Below are 14,285 nucleotides of genomic sequence, written 5' to 3'. Positions count from 1 at the left end.
TGTTTTTTTTTTTGTCAGTGTGAAGTTGTCTACAATTCATAGACTTTGAGCTATAACAATTTGTACCGATAAAGTCAGACTAGCAGACGACAATATTTTCCGTAACAGCTTCCGAGTACTTACGGACAACGGCGGAAAAAGCCGGAATTTTTTAAGAAATGTTCACTGTACACACTAAAATGCAAAAAGGACCAAACAAACCACTAAAAAATTTTATAACAAATTACACATAACGAAAACTGAATAATTTTTCTACATTTTTAGTGGTATCGAATTTTTGATTATTTGCGAAAATATCTCATTTTGTCTGTTATATTTGAAAACGTCAGTTTTTTTTACCCGTTTCCTAAAGAGTTTGTATGAACTGAGGTGGGTCTGTTTAAAGTCAAAAAAGACCAACCAAATATTAAAATATTTTTTGAAAAAAATATCCATCATATCCGGAATAAATTAAACTTTAATTTGTAGGGTATCGAATTTTTGATTTCAAAATATAACTTTTTCTATTTAAGTTTAAGTATTTTTTTCCTTCTTTGTTTATATATGCAAATTTATCGATTTTCCGATAGATCGATGTTACTAAAAGTTGGTAATGTCCACCATCTAGACAACATCATCATATCACTGTTTCACCATCATTCTGTCACAGCCATTATGTCGTCGTAACATTTTATCACTCTACCGTTGCTATCATATCCTAACGTTCTATCATCATTAGGCCGCCAAAAATGCTTCTGAGTATAGTTAGCAACTGCAGTCAAAACAACGCACAATACAAAATGACAGTAAAAACGCACAGAAAGACTTGTCGGCATAGGAATGTAGTTTATGGTCCTGTCATTATATAACATCTTAACACTCTCACCGGTACAGCTTTGTATTATATGTGAATAAAGTTTAAACATTATAGTAACGTGTCTTATATCTTTTGATTGGCGATCCGATTTCTGGTCTCTTTTTATACGAATTTAGTGCATAGCTATACATTTTTGGGCGGGCCTAGTTCTGGCATTGAAAGTTTATGTGACACCACTTAATATACATGATTATACAGGAATGTACATTTTTCGCCACGAAGATCTTTCTGAACAGCCCACATACATCATGAAAAGGAATTCGACACCATGGTATAGTATAATTTTGTATAAAGTTTCAAAATCAGAAATAGTAAATGCCACTATGGGCCCCTCAATTAACAAATTTATACACCAGCGCAATTGGCTTGATTTGACAGCAATACACAGGCTAAAGAGCCATAAAACCGTGTCCGGTAGTGGAAATTAGCCCCAGGCATGTCACAGGTAAAAGTTTATCTGTGCATGCTTCATTGATCGCTTGAGCGGTACTTGACTGGGTAGTGGAGAAACTATTATGTTTTTTACTCTTTGGAAGTGTTATAAAATGATCAGAACATTGTTGGTTTTGTTAAGTAAATCTTAAAATGAATCTGAAAATTGAAACATTATGATGGTTGTATTTTGTTTCTACATTAAGGCACATTCCCCAAATTTATTAAATTGATCTTTTTATTTTACAACAATTATGAATTTGAAACTACTGTATCAATTTTACTCTTTTGGGTCCAATAACCTTACTTAAAAACTCTCATAGTTTTAAAAGCAGTCTCTCAGTAAATCTCACAAAACGCATCTAAAACTCGTTACTTATGAGGGGTTTTATACATAAAAATATCAATTAATATGTGCTGTGATGTTATAGTTTGTACAGTCAAAGAAGTATAAAATACACATCTATTTATTTTTATAGATCTTTGGTACAGTTAAGAGTTCATTGTCATTTGAAATCTACGATGTAAATAGTAATTGTCATAATACTTCGTTTGTTTTGTTGGAAATCTAAAAACATTTGGCCATTTTGCAAATAGGATACCCTTAATAATTAGACTAGCCACTAGACTGATAATTACGACATTTCTATGATTTTTTTTCTTTTTTATGTTCATAGAGACAAAAGCCAGTCTATTCTAGAGATTTTCTAAGAGGACTGATGTTAAAATTGTAATATTGGACATAGTATATAGACTGGCTCAGTTCACTACATGAAATCATAAAAATGGGGGAAAAATTATCATAGTCTAGGAGCTAGTCTTCTTAATAACCATCATAAAACTTCAACATTTTTTTCAACTGGGTATCATACAGAAAAATAAGTCCATACACTGTGACTGTACAATCATACATACATTGAAAAAGGCTCGATGAAATGATTAAAAAGTAGACTTTTCCTTAAATATATGATACATTCATGCATCCTTAAAGGTGTTTCAGGTAGCAGGAAAATGCATCTATTCATGTGCCATATTAAAAAATAATCGCAACCCCAGGTTGGGCCCCCCCCCAGCAAAAAAATCCTGCACACGGGCCTGAAATGGTCGTATGAAAAACATACTTAATGAGAAATCATAAATAAATTTCGTGTTGCCATAGTCCCCTAGTCCACGAGATTCAATCCTAACAGTTAGGCGATCTTTCGTTTCCTCTTATCTCTAAAATTTGAAATTCACGAATTTATATCTGCATGAGAAAAGTTTGTTTTTGTTATTTTGACAAAACCTAAACCGCTTAAATGCCAATGAATTTAATTGATTTTAAAGTATAACTGCACCAGGCCAAACTTTATTATTCAAAACTGAATTCAAATTTGTTAATTTAAACTAGTGTAGTCATTTTAAATTACTTATTTGGTTCTTATGTTAAATACTTCTGAAAACGACGAAGAAAAAGTACATGAACCATCTGTTTTCTTGCATGTCATGTAACTATAAATAAATTGCTGAAAACAAAGTATACTTAGTGCAAATTTTTCAGTTAGATGACATGCGTGACATGTGGGACTTGTTTTTAAAGTAATTGTAATATTTCTCATGAAACTTTGCACAAACACATTAAGGTATGTATAATTGAATTAATCTGCATGATTGTATAAAATGGTTTACGTTAATTAATTCTGTAAATACTAGAGCGTATATGTTATATTCCTATAATATAATATATTTAGATTCATTGTGGCCAAACGTGTAACACGAACTGTCGTCTGGTAGAGCAGTACACGACACCAACAGTCTACTCTGACGTTAACGATCAACCGATGTCACAGGCAGAAACTCCTGTGACGTCACTATCGGATATTAAAAATAGTGTAGGTTGCCATTCTTATTTTGTTGAGAAGGAGAAGTCAAAGATTATTATAACTAATAATATTTCTTAGTGCTTTTTGTGTTATGTTCTATTGTTTTACACAATATTTCATTTTAAGTTAAATTGCTTTTTAAAGAAAAACACGAAACAAAACAGATATGTATCATTCAAAGGAAAACAAGTAAATATGTATTCATCTCACCTCAGATTATATAATTATGTGTCATGTATTCAATGCTTAAACCTTCTATACGTAGATATAAGTTTGTCGATGGGCAAGTGATTTGGGTCTTTGACTTCAAATTACTGGCCCCTCAATGATAGGAGTTCGAGCTTCACTCAGGACATTGAACTTTTTTTAGACTAGGAAACTATGGATGACGGAAGATCTTTGGTTCTACCAAAGTGCCCGTCCGTGCTGAAATAATGCACAGAGGTGCAACAGAGGTCTTCATCTCTAAAGCGGGAAAGTCGCCAAATGACCCTGCATTTGGGTTGGTGTGACGTTAAACCCAACAAAAATAAATTTGTTCTTTCAGGACTGTACGAAACAAACCTGCTCTCAATTGATCTGCACCCTGAGCAACATGCATCCTACAACTATGGCATATATACAAATGGAATTTGAAATAGATTCTGAAATCCAGACTGTATTCAAGGTATAACGACTTGTTACAATAGTTGCTTTAGCTGGTTTTCTACTACCCGCTCATTGTTACATTCGATAACGAATGCCATTGCATTGCTTCGTACTTTGGTGTGTTGACTGTTATGATATTAAACATCTAGCTTTAAGAAGAGTTTGTAATGATGGCTGTAATAAGTTATGAAATACATACATTGTATATGATTATAGCTTTAGAAAGAAACAACGTAAGTTATAAAGTAATTTTAATGAAATGAAAACGAAATATCTTTCTTACCAGTATGTACATGTATTTTATAATGTTTTCTATAAAATTTTGTTTTGAAATCAATGTCGGTTTGTCTCCTATATACAGGAAGAATCAGTTGAACTTATTTCGATTGCTAGTGTAGAGATGGGTCAAGGCAATATTCAAAGTAGGCAGGTATGTTACTATTTTTAATTTCATATTATATGTGAAATGCGCCCGCCCGCTTAGCACAGTAGGTAAGAGCGTTGGTCTACGGATGGTGAGGCCGCGAGTTCGATCCTCGTTCGGGGCGTATGTTCTCCGTGACTATTTGATAAACGACATTGTGTCTAAAACCATTAGTCTTCCACCTCTGATAATTCATGTGGGAAGTTGGCAGTTACTTGCGGAGAACAGGTTTGTACTGGACAGGTACAGAATTCCAGAACACTGGTTAGGTTAACTGCCCGCCGTTACATGACTGAAAAAACTGTTGAAAAACGGCGTCAAGCAAACTAACTATGTGTGAAATGTTTATTTAAAGAAGCTTCACGACGGCGAGAGAGTATTTTTGATATATTAAACATGCTTGTCAGCAGCAAGGTTTTATTTAAGACATGGCCAAAAGATAACTGAAAAGACGACGAGAATTAATTCTTAGGGAATCTTACTGACAAGTCTGCAGCAATTTTACTTTAAAACAGATGTAATAATGTCCATGTGGTATTTCTGCAACTGACCGTTCCAAGGCGATGCCCCACTGTGTTCCTTTATTTGTTTGTTTTCAACTGTTTGTTTTGTCTGTCTTGTATTGTCTGTTGCGTATGTTTTCTTGTTTGATGTAAGCGTTTTTCCTCCGCCTCACTTCCCTTATTGTCCGCTCCTTTCCCTTGTATTTACGCTACTTTTTGCATTCCCTCCCCCTTTACTTTTAGTAAGTTTTGTAGCTCACCTTTGTTTTGGCAGCCGAATCCTAAGTCGTTACTTGATTGTTTTTTTCCAACTTGTGTGGGTGCGTTTGTATACTTGTGAGTCTCTAACGGTGCTCTACTGTTTTCTTATGTGTTATTTGTTCGTTTCTCTATGTTATTCAGTTGATCGTAGTTGTACGTTTACCTTTGGTACATGAGTGTCTGCGCTATTGTGGTTTACGTTGTAGTGCGACTGTTTCTAAAGAACTTGGCATTCCCTTGTATATTTGTCCATGTTCAACTTCCCCTTCGGGTTCTTCCCCCCCCCCCCCCCTTCCCCCGACCCCATTTCGCCCTTTACTATTTCCTTCCCCTCCATCAATATTTAGCATGAATTAATATGTACTTGTTGGATGTTTGAAGCAACCTGTCTGAAATATTTTTCCATTACAGCTTTTTGTTGTTGGCAAATGCTTTGCGTGGCTCTTGGGCTGTGCTTTTGATTCTCTGTACTTCTGAGAAATCTACCCTTACCTATTATCTTTTGTCCTCGTCTACGTGCTGCGGGTTTCTTTTTGTGGAGGACGCGTTTTTGGAGCGTTGCATTCCCTGTTTGATATTTATCCTTTTTTAACGTGTTTAAGTAATACAGTAGTATCTCTGCTAGATATCAAAATGTTAAGACAAAGTTGACATTTTAACGTGACGTTTCCACTAATAATGATAACCCCCAGAAATAGTTAAAAATCAATTTGTTTTGTAAATTTCATTTCGTGGCAGAACAACAGTTGGTTTAGATATGTTCAGTTTAAGTGTATGCTGCCAAATACGTATGTTTTTGACATTAGACTATTTCAAAGCAGTGATCCCACCCATTCCAATATGCGTATAAACTAAGTTTATATAGAATTTGATTTAATGAAAGGTTTTTGTATATAACCCTTGTAATCTTTTTACAGTATCCTTTAATGTACAATGCCCAAATGTCTTCGTTATAATATTAAACTGAAATCTAGTGTTTCTCTGTAGTAGATGACAGGTCCTTAACTATCATGGAATGGGGCGAAGGTAATTTGACAGCAAGGCAAGGTCAAATGCGACTGTTTTCCTACAAAAATTTTACGATGGGCCAAAACATTTCACTGATATAATCTCTGATTAATGATCAAGTGTATTATGTACTGTACTTGTGATAGTGTTTGGAAATAAATGCGTTATTTCTAAGATTTGCTTGGTCCCAGAAGTATAAAGTATTTTAAATCGGAAATAGGTCTATTCGGAAATAGGGAAGCATGCATTTTCACTACCGTCCATGAACAGGCTCAATCAAACCGTGCCTGCAACATTTTCGTTTTTGTCGTGTTGAGCGACCTGTGAAGTTTTCACTTTTCTCTATTTCATTATCACAGCAGCGTTGTTTCTACCGTGTGGCGGCCGTAAATAGTCTCCCCGTACATTCAATCAGAGCTGTTATATTTTGATCTTTTCTGATCGTTCAGCACGACTTTCATGTCGTCTTATTGGTACTGTTTAGTTTCTCAACATGAACATTTCGGTCTGGGTGGTTCCAATACTCCCGCTTTCATAGCCTGGGTATTGTCATCACCCCTTGATTGGTGCCTGCTTTTAATTTGTCTTTGACAGTTCCTGTGATACGAGCGCCATAACTCAGTCCCTTCCAATTCGTTTTTTATCTCCCATTTTTTTTCTCGTTTGGGCAAACCCTTATTTTATCTGGGGACCAACCCGCTCTTTATGGGAAATTTCAAAAGCCACAACACGTGTAACCATTGAAGTTCCATGTTCACCGCGTTTTTTAATACACTTTCGGATATCTCTAAATTGCTTTTGTACTTTAGCATGTGTAAAATGTTGAGTTTCTGCTACCCGGGGCTAGAGGCGTTGGACGGTACATTGCATTCTCACTACCGTCCATGAACAGGCCCAACAATCGACCTGCAACATTTTCGTATTTGTCGTGTTGAGCGACCTGTCGAGTTTCCACTTTTCTCTATTTAAAACATAAAAATAAGAGTCAGGTTTAGGCCGTAGTAAACATATTTTTCCTCTTTATGAACTTTATTTAGAATTAAAAGTTGTACTTCATGCATCTTTGGCCATACTGAATATATGTCTCGATTTAAAAAAATTTCCCCAAAAAAGTGATTTGTCGTTGACAAAGTCATTTTTTGGAGTTCAAGGATGTTATAAAAACCCCGCATCTAAAAGTTATGTTTTCATTCAAATTAAAAATGATTGTTGGGATTTTTTTTTTTTGGTTCAACACGTAATCAAGAGTTAATTTTACATTTTTTGACGACACCCTTTAAACAATTTCCTGCTGTAGGGTTTTCTTTCCCAGCGAACCTTTTTGATTTTGACTTTTACGACTTTTTAAAATTGTGCATGCAAACGGGGAATTTTTGAAAAATACACAAAAACCCCAGTTTCTTTGTTTAATACGAAAACAAATCGGGTCACGTTAGGGTGAATATTAAAAAGACTATCAGGAGGGTTTATAATAAGTGAATGTTCTTCTAGCAATGATATCAAGTTACCTTACGGACAATAGTTAATACGGTAAACATTAGCAGCTTACTTGCTGTATCACATTTTCGTTTCTTGCGAAGAAAGTGAAACATTCTACTCAGATGGTTCTGTATTGTCTGTAATTGTTGTTTGCACTTCTAAGAAAGATAAAAAAAAAAGCGCCCAAAAAACCATTTTAAAACCTAAATGTAAGTTAAAATAATTTTTTTAAACTTTTCCAAGTTACAAATGTCTCTCGAGGGATGTTCAAAAAATTGCTTATTTCTACGGAAACTTAAAATTTTTTAATTAGCCCTAAAGGGCCTTTTCATGCCCCGAAGTACCCCCCGTGGCTGAAATGAAAATTTTAAAGCCGAGTATCCACTTCTTAAAGGCGTCCGGTACGCTGATTTGGACATAAAAGGTACTGAAAGGGCAATCCAGTGCCTGTCAGGAGGGTATTTCCCCCAAGAAATAAATATTTAAATTTCGGAACAAAAAAATCCAGGGGGAAAGTCTGGGGAATCGGGGGGTGAGGGGAAACGTTACTTTTTCTTTTTCAAAAACGCCCCTAAATATTGCGAAGGTATGAGCGTGGGGATTGTCATGTAGAAGACGAATGTAACCGTGGCAGGGCGTCGTTTCTGCTAATACTTTTTCAGTTTCTTCAGTACTACGTCTTTGAAGTACTTTCCCCGGGGAGCTTTTGCCCCTTTTTTCCCCGGGCCCTTTTTTGGACTCCTTCCCAGAGAAGAAATTTTTTACAAAACTTTTGCCTCAAAGAACGTTTGGCAAATTATTTTGGGGGTTTTTCTGGTTTGGGCCCAGATTTATTGCAACCTTTCTGACGGGGTCAAAAAAAGGACCCGGTTTTTGTCACCCGTGCGACATTGGGAAATGCTTTTTTAAATTTTTTTGGGAAAAATTTAAGCACTTTTTGGCACTTTAACCCCCTTTCCTCTTTTGCTCCAGTCAACAATGTGGCACCCTCTAGCAAAACTTTCGCTTTCAAATCCCTTTAGAAAAAGGTGAAACCCGGATAGTGATATGCCTACCTTTTGTGCGATATCACGAACTGTAAATCTGGCATCTCCTTCAAGATTTCCCTTTTTTTTGGAAACGATTTTTTTAGAGACAGTTTTGGCCTACCGATTTTTGGTGCTTTTTGGTGGACTTACACCGACCAGATTTCTTTTTCCAACCGCGGAACGTGTATAAGACACACAAGAAGGTCCATAACATAGAAAATTTTGCCATCAGCTGCTTCAAAAAAACAACCAAATTTTGAGCGAGCTTTGATGTAAACCCCCTATTTCTTTTTCTTGAGACGCTTTCCCAAACCCTTTTTCTACGTGGTCAAAAATTTCGTGTATTCAAAAGGAAATTTTATGTCTTACACTTTGTCTATCATGTACTTTATCACCTTGTGAGGTTTGAATAACCCCATTTGTGGGATTGTTTTTTTTCGTGCCCCCGTGGATATGAGCTAAGGGCAAAAAAAATTCATATCGAACCTCCCGTATTTTCATAAAAGATGCGCTGTTAAGCTTTTATGTTCCCGTGAAAATATGGAAAAAGTTTCCCAAATTTTAAAAATTTTGAAGAGCAAATTTTAATGGATAAATGTAAATAACTTATTAAAAGCTCTTATACTATTAAAATATTTTAAAATAGAAATCAAACAAAAATATTTTCTAAAAGGGAACAGTTTTTTCAAAGCTTACAGCTGCTTTTAAAATATTAACTAAAATTTTTCCTTTCGGCCCCCAAAAAATTTTACATCGGAATTAATATTGTCAGGCAACAACATTGAATGGGCAGTGATATTGTACTTGCAGGTCAGTACGACTTTAAAAAGAAAAGTGATATCATTCTTTAAAAAGGAAGTGCCATGGTGGATAGGGGTATTGAGCGTTCTTGGGGGAATCGTACTGTTGTCGCTGATAAGCCTTGTACTCTGGAAGGTAAATTCATTTTACCCTACACTGAAACAAGTAAAGACCTATACAATAAAGTTATAACTGATTTAAATCGTTTTATTTCGATTGCAACACCCCATGTCTAATCCATGTTTCACATATACACAAAGTTACTTCGTATAGGAGTATTTGATTCATATTTTCTATCAATATATTTTTGTATTACATTTAAGGTAGGCTTCTTTGAGCGAAAGTTGCGAGATGAGTTAGTAAAAAGAAAGGCACAGATACCATATTCAGGACAGGTAACTGGAAAAATGCCGACCTTATATTCCGGTCAGGTATCTGGAAAACGTGTTACTGATGAGTCGGGACAAGTGTCTGGGAGAAAACAAACTGATGACGCCGGACAGGTTTCAGGAAGATGTCTTACGGTTGATGGTGGACAAGTCACAGGAAAGAAGGATAGAGCAAAGAATTCCAAAAATCTAACAGGACAGAAACCAACGATTGATTTTTCAGATTGTGATGGATCTATTCCCCTAATGCAGCAATAAAATGTCATTTGACAATTCTAATTATATAATTGTGATATTAGGTAGCCGACATTGGAGTTGTTTCCTCAGTATCAATACAGCTGATGATAAAATGTGTTACCTTTTACAAAGGCAAGTAAATAGATAGATAGACAAATAGATTTACTTCTGTGTACTATGTACATGATGTACATAATTATTCATAACAATATATATAACAACGTTAACATACAGATAACAATGAACAAGTATGCATGTTAAAGAAAGCCATGTCATATACATTATAACACAAAGAATGACACAAAAAAGAAATAGAAATCATCTCTTATTTCCAGTGTGGTGGTTGTGTAGTATAATATGGTATGACATGGGAAGACATATCACAGAAAAAAGAGGAAGACTTACGACACAATTCTTAGATATAAAATCATAAAAGACCAACATTATCACTGTAGATGGATAAAAATAAGTATTATATATCATCTAATGTATTATTCTATATAACTGATATTGCTGAATAATGTGGTAAGGTAAGTTTACAAGTACGCTGCCTTGGCAGTCCAAGCGCGCAGTAATGTACCTAAAATTAAATCGTGAATGTATGGTATGAATCTTACTATGGTAAAATCATGCCATGAAACATCTTACAAAAAATATTCGTTTGTATTTATAGTATTTCTGTTTACAGTATTTTACATGTCACTGAGCTTTTCTCTGTTTTATATATCGAACAGTATGTTATCAATATGTGTGTAAGGGTTTCACCTAGCGGGAATTATGTTCATTTATACCGACTTGTAGCTTTGGAACATGGTGGGAATTTAGGGAATGTGCACATATATTATAATTAACCGGCTTATATAACCTTTGGTGTTAAGCCACTGGCTACACTTAAACGGTAGCCCGATGTATTCCTTTATTTGTTTGTCTCGGTCTTGTCGATACGTTTACTTTGTCTTGCCTTTTCGTGTGTTTGACTAATACATACTTACATACATACATACATACATACATATAGGCATAGGAAAAAGAGATCAATATAATTGCACCTTTACTAATCCTACCAGGTGTTCTGTATTACAAAAGTGCTAAAAAAATCTATTGTGACATTTTGATACAAGCAAAACTGTATTATCTGCACTATAAAATACTTACTGGTATTTAATTTTATTATCGGCTTGTTAAAAGTTAATTTTTGCCATAAGTAAGTTGACAAAATCATAGGAACCAGTGATTCAGGGGTAAATCAAACACATATTAATAAATCCTAAACGATTTTGTTGTGCAAAAATGTATAATATTGTGTCTTAAACCGTTTTCGTTTTCTACTCTATTGTGTAATTGCAAGGGAAGTAAACTGATAGATATATCTGCTTTAAAGTACTAGCCCAAGGCAAGAGTTGACATTCTTTGCAGATCACAACTTTGAATTAAATATTAAAATTTCTGTTATTGATATTAGCAAAACTATCATGCATTGCACATTTGTGAAATCATTTTTGTTAATTTCAAGGACTTGGAAATCAATTTCTAGACTTTATTTAATGTATTTCTATCAATGAAAGTGTTAGGGTCTATATCTAATACATACATACATACTGCTTAAGAGTAATCGATACGGTTTATGGGGGTGATTTTTATTTTGAGCCTGACTTTTCCTTTAATCATTTTATCTCTCACAGTTGTCTTTTTCTATAAAATGCAGAATTATTTTTTATAAAGATAAGTCCAAGACGAATGGCGTAGACCTAAACAGAGAGGGCTTCTAGTATGTAATGTATTTATTAACTTTATATCCACATAAGTGATATTATTTTGCATTTTAGTCAGGTGGTGCTGCTTCATAGATATTTATCTGACCTGTCTAAACACATACGAAAACAGTGGTTTATTCTGATTTGTCTAACAGAACACATACGAAACCAATGGTGTATTGATAGCTAAAAGTGGTCCGTTGTAGACACGTGGAACATCATTAAAACTGATGTTTGTTTGCGTTATGAAAACTGTCAAATGTTCACATGCCCTTAGAGGCCTTGCTTTACAGATTGTTGCTTTTGTTACCAATACCAATACGTACTTGGGCGGGATGACATTTTTACGCTGGTATGTAATTTTGGCAAATGTTATGGATTAAAAGTGCTAATTTGTGCTTAATTGACCTTTTAAAACTACCAAGTGACGCTTTTGCCGCTGGCCGTTTCAAAGCGGTGCACAACCATGTTCCCTATCCTTATTGTCTATTTTGTTTTCTTTTGTCTGTATTTTATTTGTGTTTGTCTATCATTTGCACATTCATTCACAAGTACTTAAATTTACTGCGGTATATATTTGTTTCATACAAACATACGTATATACACTACGGTAGATATTTGTTTTGAGACTTTTAATTATTTCATTATACAAGACTTATATAGCGCCCTTTCCATGATAAACACGTTCAAAGGCGCTTAACACAGCACAGACACAGTCACTCAGGACGCAGAACTCATCCTCTACTAGTACAGACAAAAAGCGATCTGACCAGAGGGACAGAGTGAGATACAACCCCCAGAGCATGCCTGTGAGGCCTGTGAGGCCTGTTGGATACAGGCCTGTGAGGCTAACTTCGCCTAGCTCTTTGCGAATAGACAGTCTGGTCATTTAACGTGCACATTGTATAGCATCGATACACACAAAGCCGTTTTTCCTGAGAAGACCCAGTACATGCCTCTTAAGTTAGGTGGGAGACACGCAAGAGCATCTCCCAAATTTCCTGTGCCGTCACACATTAATGCTGCCTTGTTTGAACGTAACTGTATCTGTATCCTTTTTTTACATGAAAAGGGTAACATATAATTACCTTCATAACTATGCTTGCCTTGGCAAATTTAAGTTTGACAGAACAGGGCGCAAACTATGCTTATAATATATTAATATGATCTATTTTGTTCGGCATGGGACAAACTTACCTAATAATCAAATTAAATGTAAATAGTTATTAGAGTTCCACTTTAGCCGGTGCCAAGGGGAATGAAGAGTGTTACAAGGTTCCTCACATTTTGATGAAATGCTCTGTAACAGGTTTTGTTACGGACCCACATTCAACTCGAAATATCATGTCCATATATAGAAACACACATTCAATATCATTACACACAAAACGTTCGGTTGGCCGTCCATGACACCAATAGTCTGGAAATAACAAAATACCCACCAGATAACAATAACATGTTACTTACTCCTTCAAAATGATTAACCAAAGAACTGATTAGCTGTAAAATGTTTTGAGGAGCCATTACCGACTGACGAGAAAACCGAAGTATAGTATTCAAGACGGTTTTGCAGAGGCTTAAGTCAAGCCTTAAGTCATTGAAGTTCTCACAAGGCCAGTTCGTTTCACTTATGCGGCGTACGCCGTTTCGCCATGGGAAACCGGCTGGCCGTTCATTTGGCATCCCGGTACTGCCCGAAAGGCGAGAAACTTTTAAAGGCAAAGCAGCAAGTCATATATTTTCGCGATATAAAATCAGGAAAACAGTTGGAAATGCTCTATTCCAATTTTTAGTTCAAGCTAAACACATACAGCAAACAAGGGTTCAGTTCTTTCAGAGTTGGAGGCTATGTTTTCCTTTGTCACGTTGTCTGCCGGAATAGGTGGAATATTCCATGATAAGTAGTGCCCAACTGGGACTCTGTTTTAATACTGGTTCCCTGGCCTGTTTCGTCAGTCCATTTAGGTTTTTCACCTTTTGCTCTCTATTCTTCAATAGCGTACACACATGCAAGTTTCTTCAGGTTAGTTTTATATATATTATGTATTACAAGAAAAAAACATTTTTGTTGTTTACATCTCCTGTCTTTTGTAATCATTATGTAACAGTGTTTGGGGGTAAGGGTGAGATATGACTGGCAGCATAAACCAGTTTAAATTTCCTATGGTGATTTTGCTACCGATCGTTCCAAAGTGTTGACCCACTGTGTCGATTTACTTTCAGCATTAGAAATGGTTTCACTATTATCTATAATGTCGTTATATTTTCGTCTACTCCTTCCAAGCCCAAACTTTTGTTGTGCATATTTCAAAAAGTAGTTGACCAACCTGCATTAAACATTATAGGACTATTATTCTTGAGAAAATTTGCACCTGGGGTTTATTTTAATTTCAAACTGTTTGGGCAGAGTTTTGGCCCTTGACATTCATGATTTGTTAAAGAATATTGCATATAGAGTCATGAAAGCATACTGGAATAATGTTCAGCACGTGAAGTTGTACACTAGCGGATTTATTTGATATTTCACTTTGTAAAACCAGATTTATTAGCCTTGGCGTAATAAAATATGTTTAATGGGCCTTATAATATGTATCTTAAAAAGT

The 14,285-nt window shown here is 35.3% G+C and overlaps 1 protein-coding gene across 1 annotated transcript; it reads left to right on the top strand.

Annotated features, from left to right (window-relative positions):
- The first annotated feature begins 1,889 nt into the window (after positions 1 to 1,889).
- Positions 1,890 to 12,297, top strand: LOC123540952 (integrin alpha-7-like). The gene is made up of 5 exons (XM_053526196.1): positions 1,890 to 3,159; positions 3,698 to 3,817; positions 4,160 to 4,228; positions 9,312 to 9,437; positions 9,626 to 12,297. Exons 1-5 carry the CDS (start codon positions 3,109 to 3,111, stop codon positions 9,947 to 9,949), a joined length of 690 nt encoding a protein of 229 aa, XP_053382171.1. The 5' UTR covers positions 1,890 to 3,108; the 3' UTR covers positions 9,950 to 12,297.
- The last annotated feature ends 1,988 nt before the right edge of the window (positions 12,298 to 14,285 follow it).

Source organism: Mercenaria mercenaria, chromosome 16, assembly GCF_021730395.1.
Source record: "Mercenaria mercenaria strain notata chromosome 16, MADL_Memer_1, whole genome shotgun sequence".
Classification (NCBI taxonomy): domain Eukaryota; kingdom Metazoa; phylum Mollusca; class Bivalvia; order Venerida; family Veneridae; genus Mercenaria; species Mercenaria mercenaria.
Note: the sequence above shows the minus strand (reverse complement) of the source record. Positions and strands in the feature narration are given on the sequence as shown.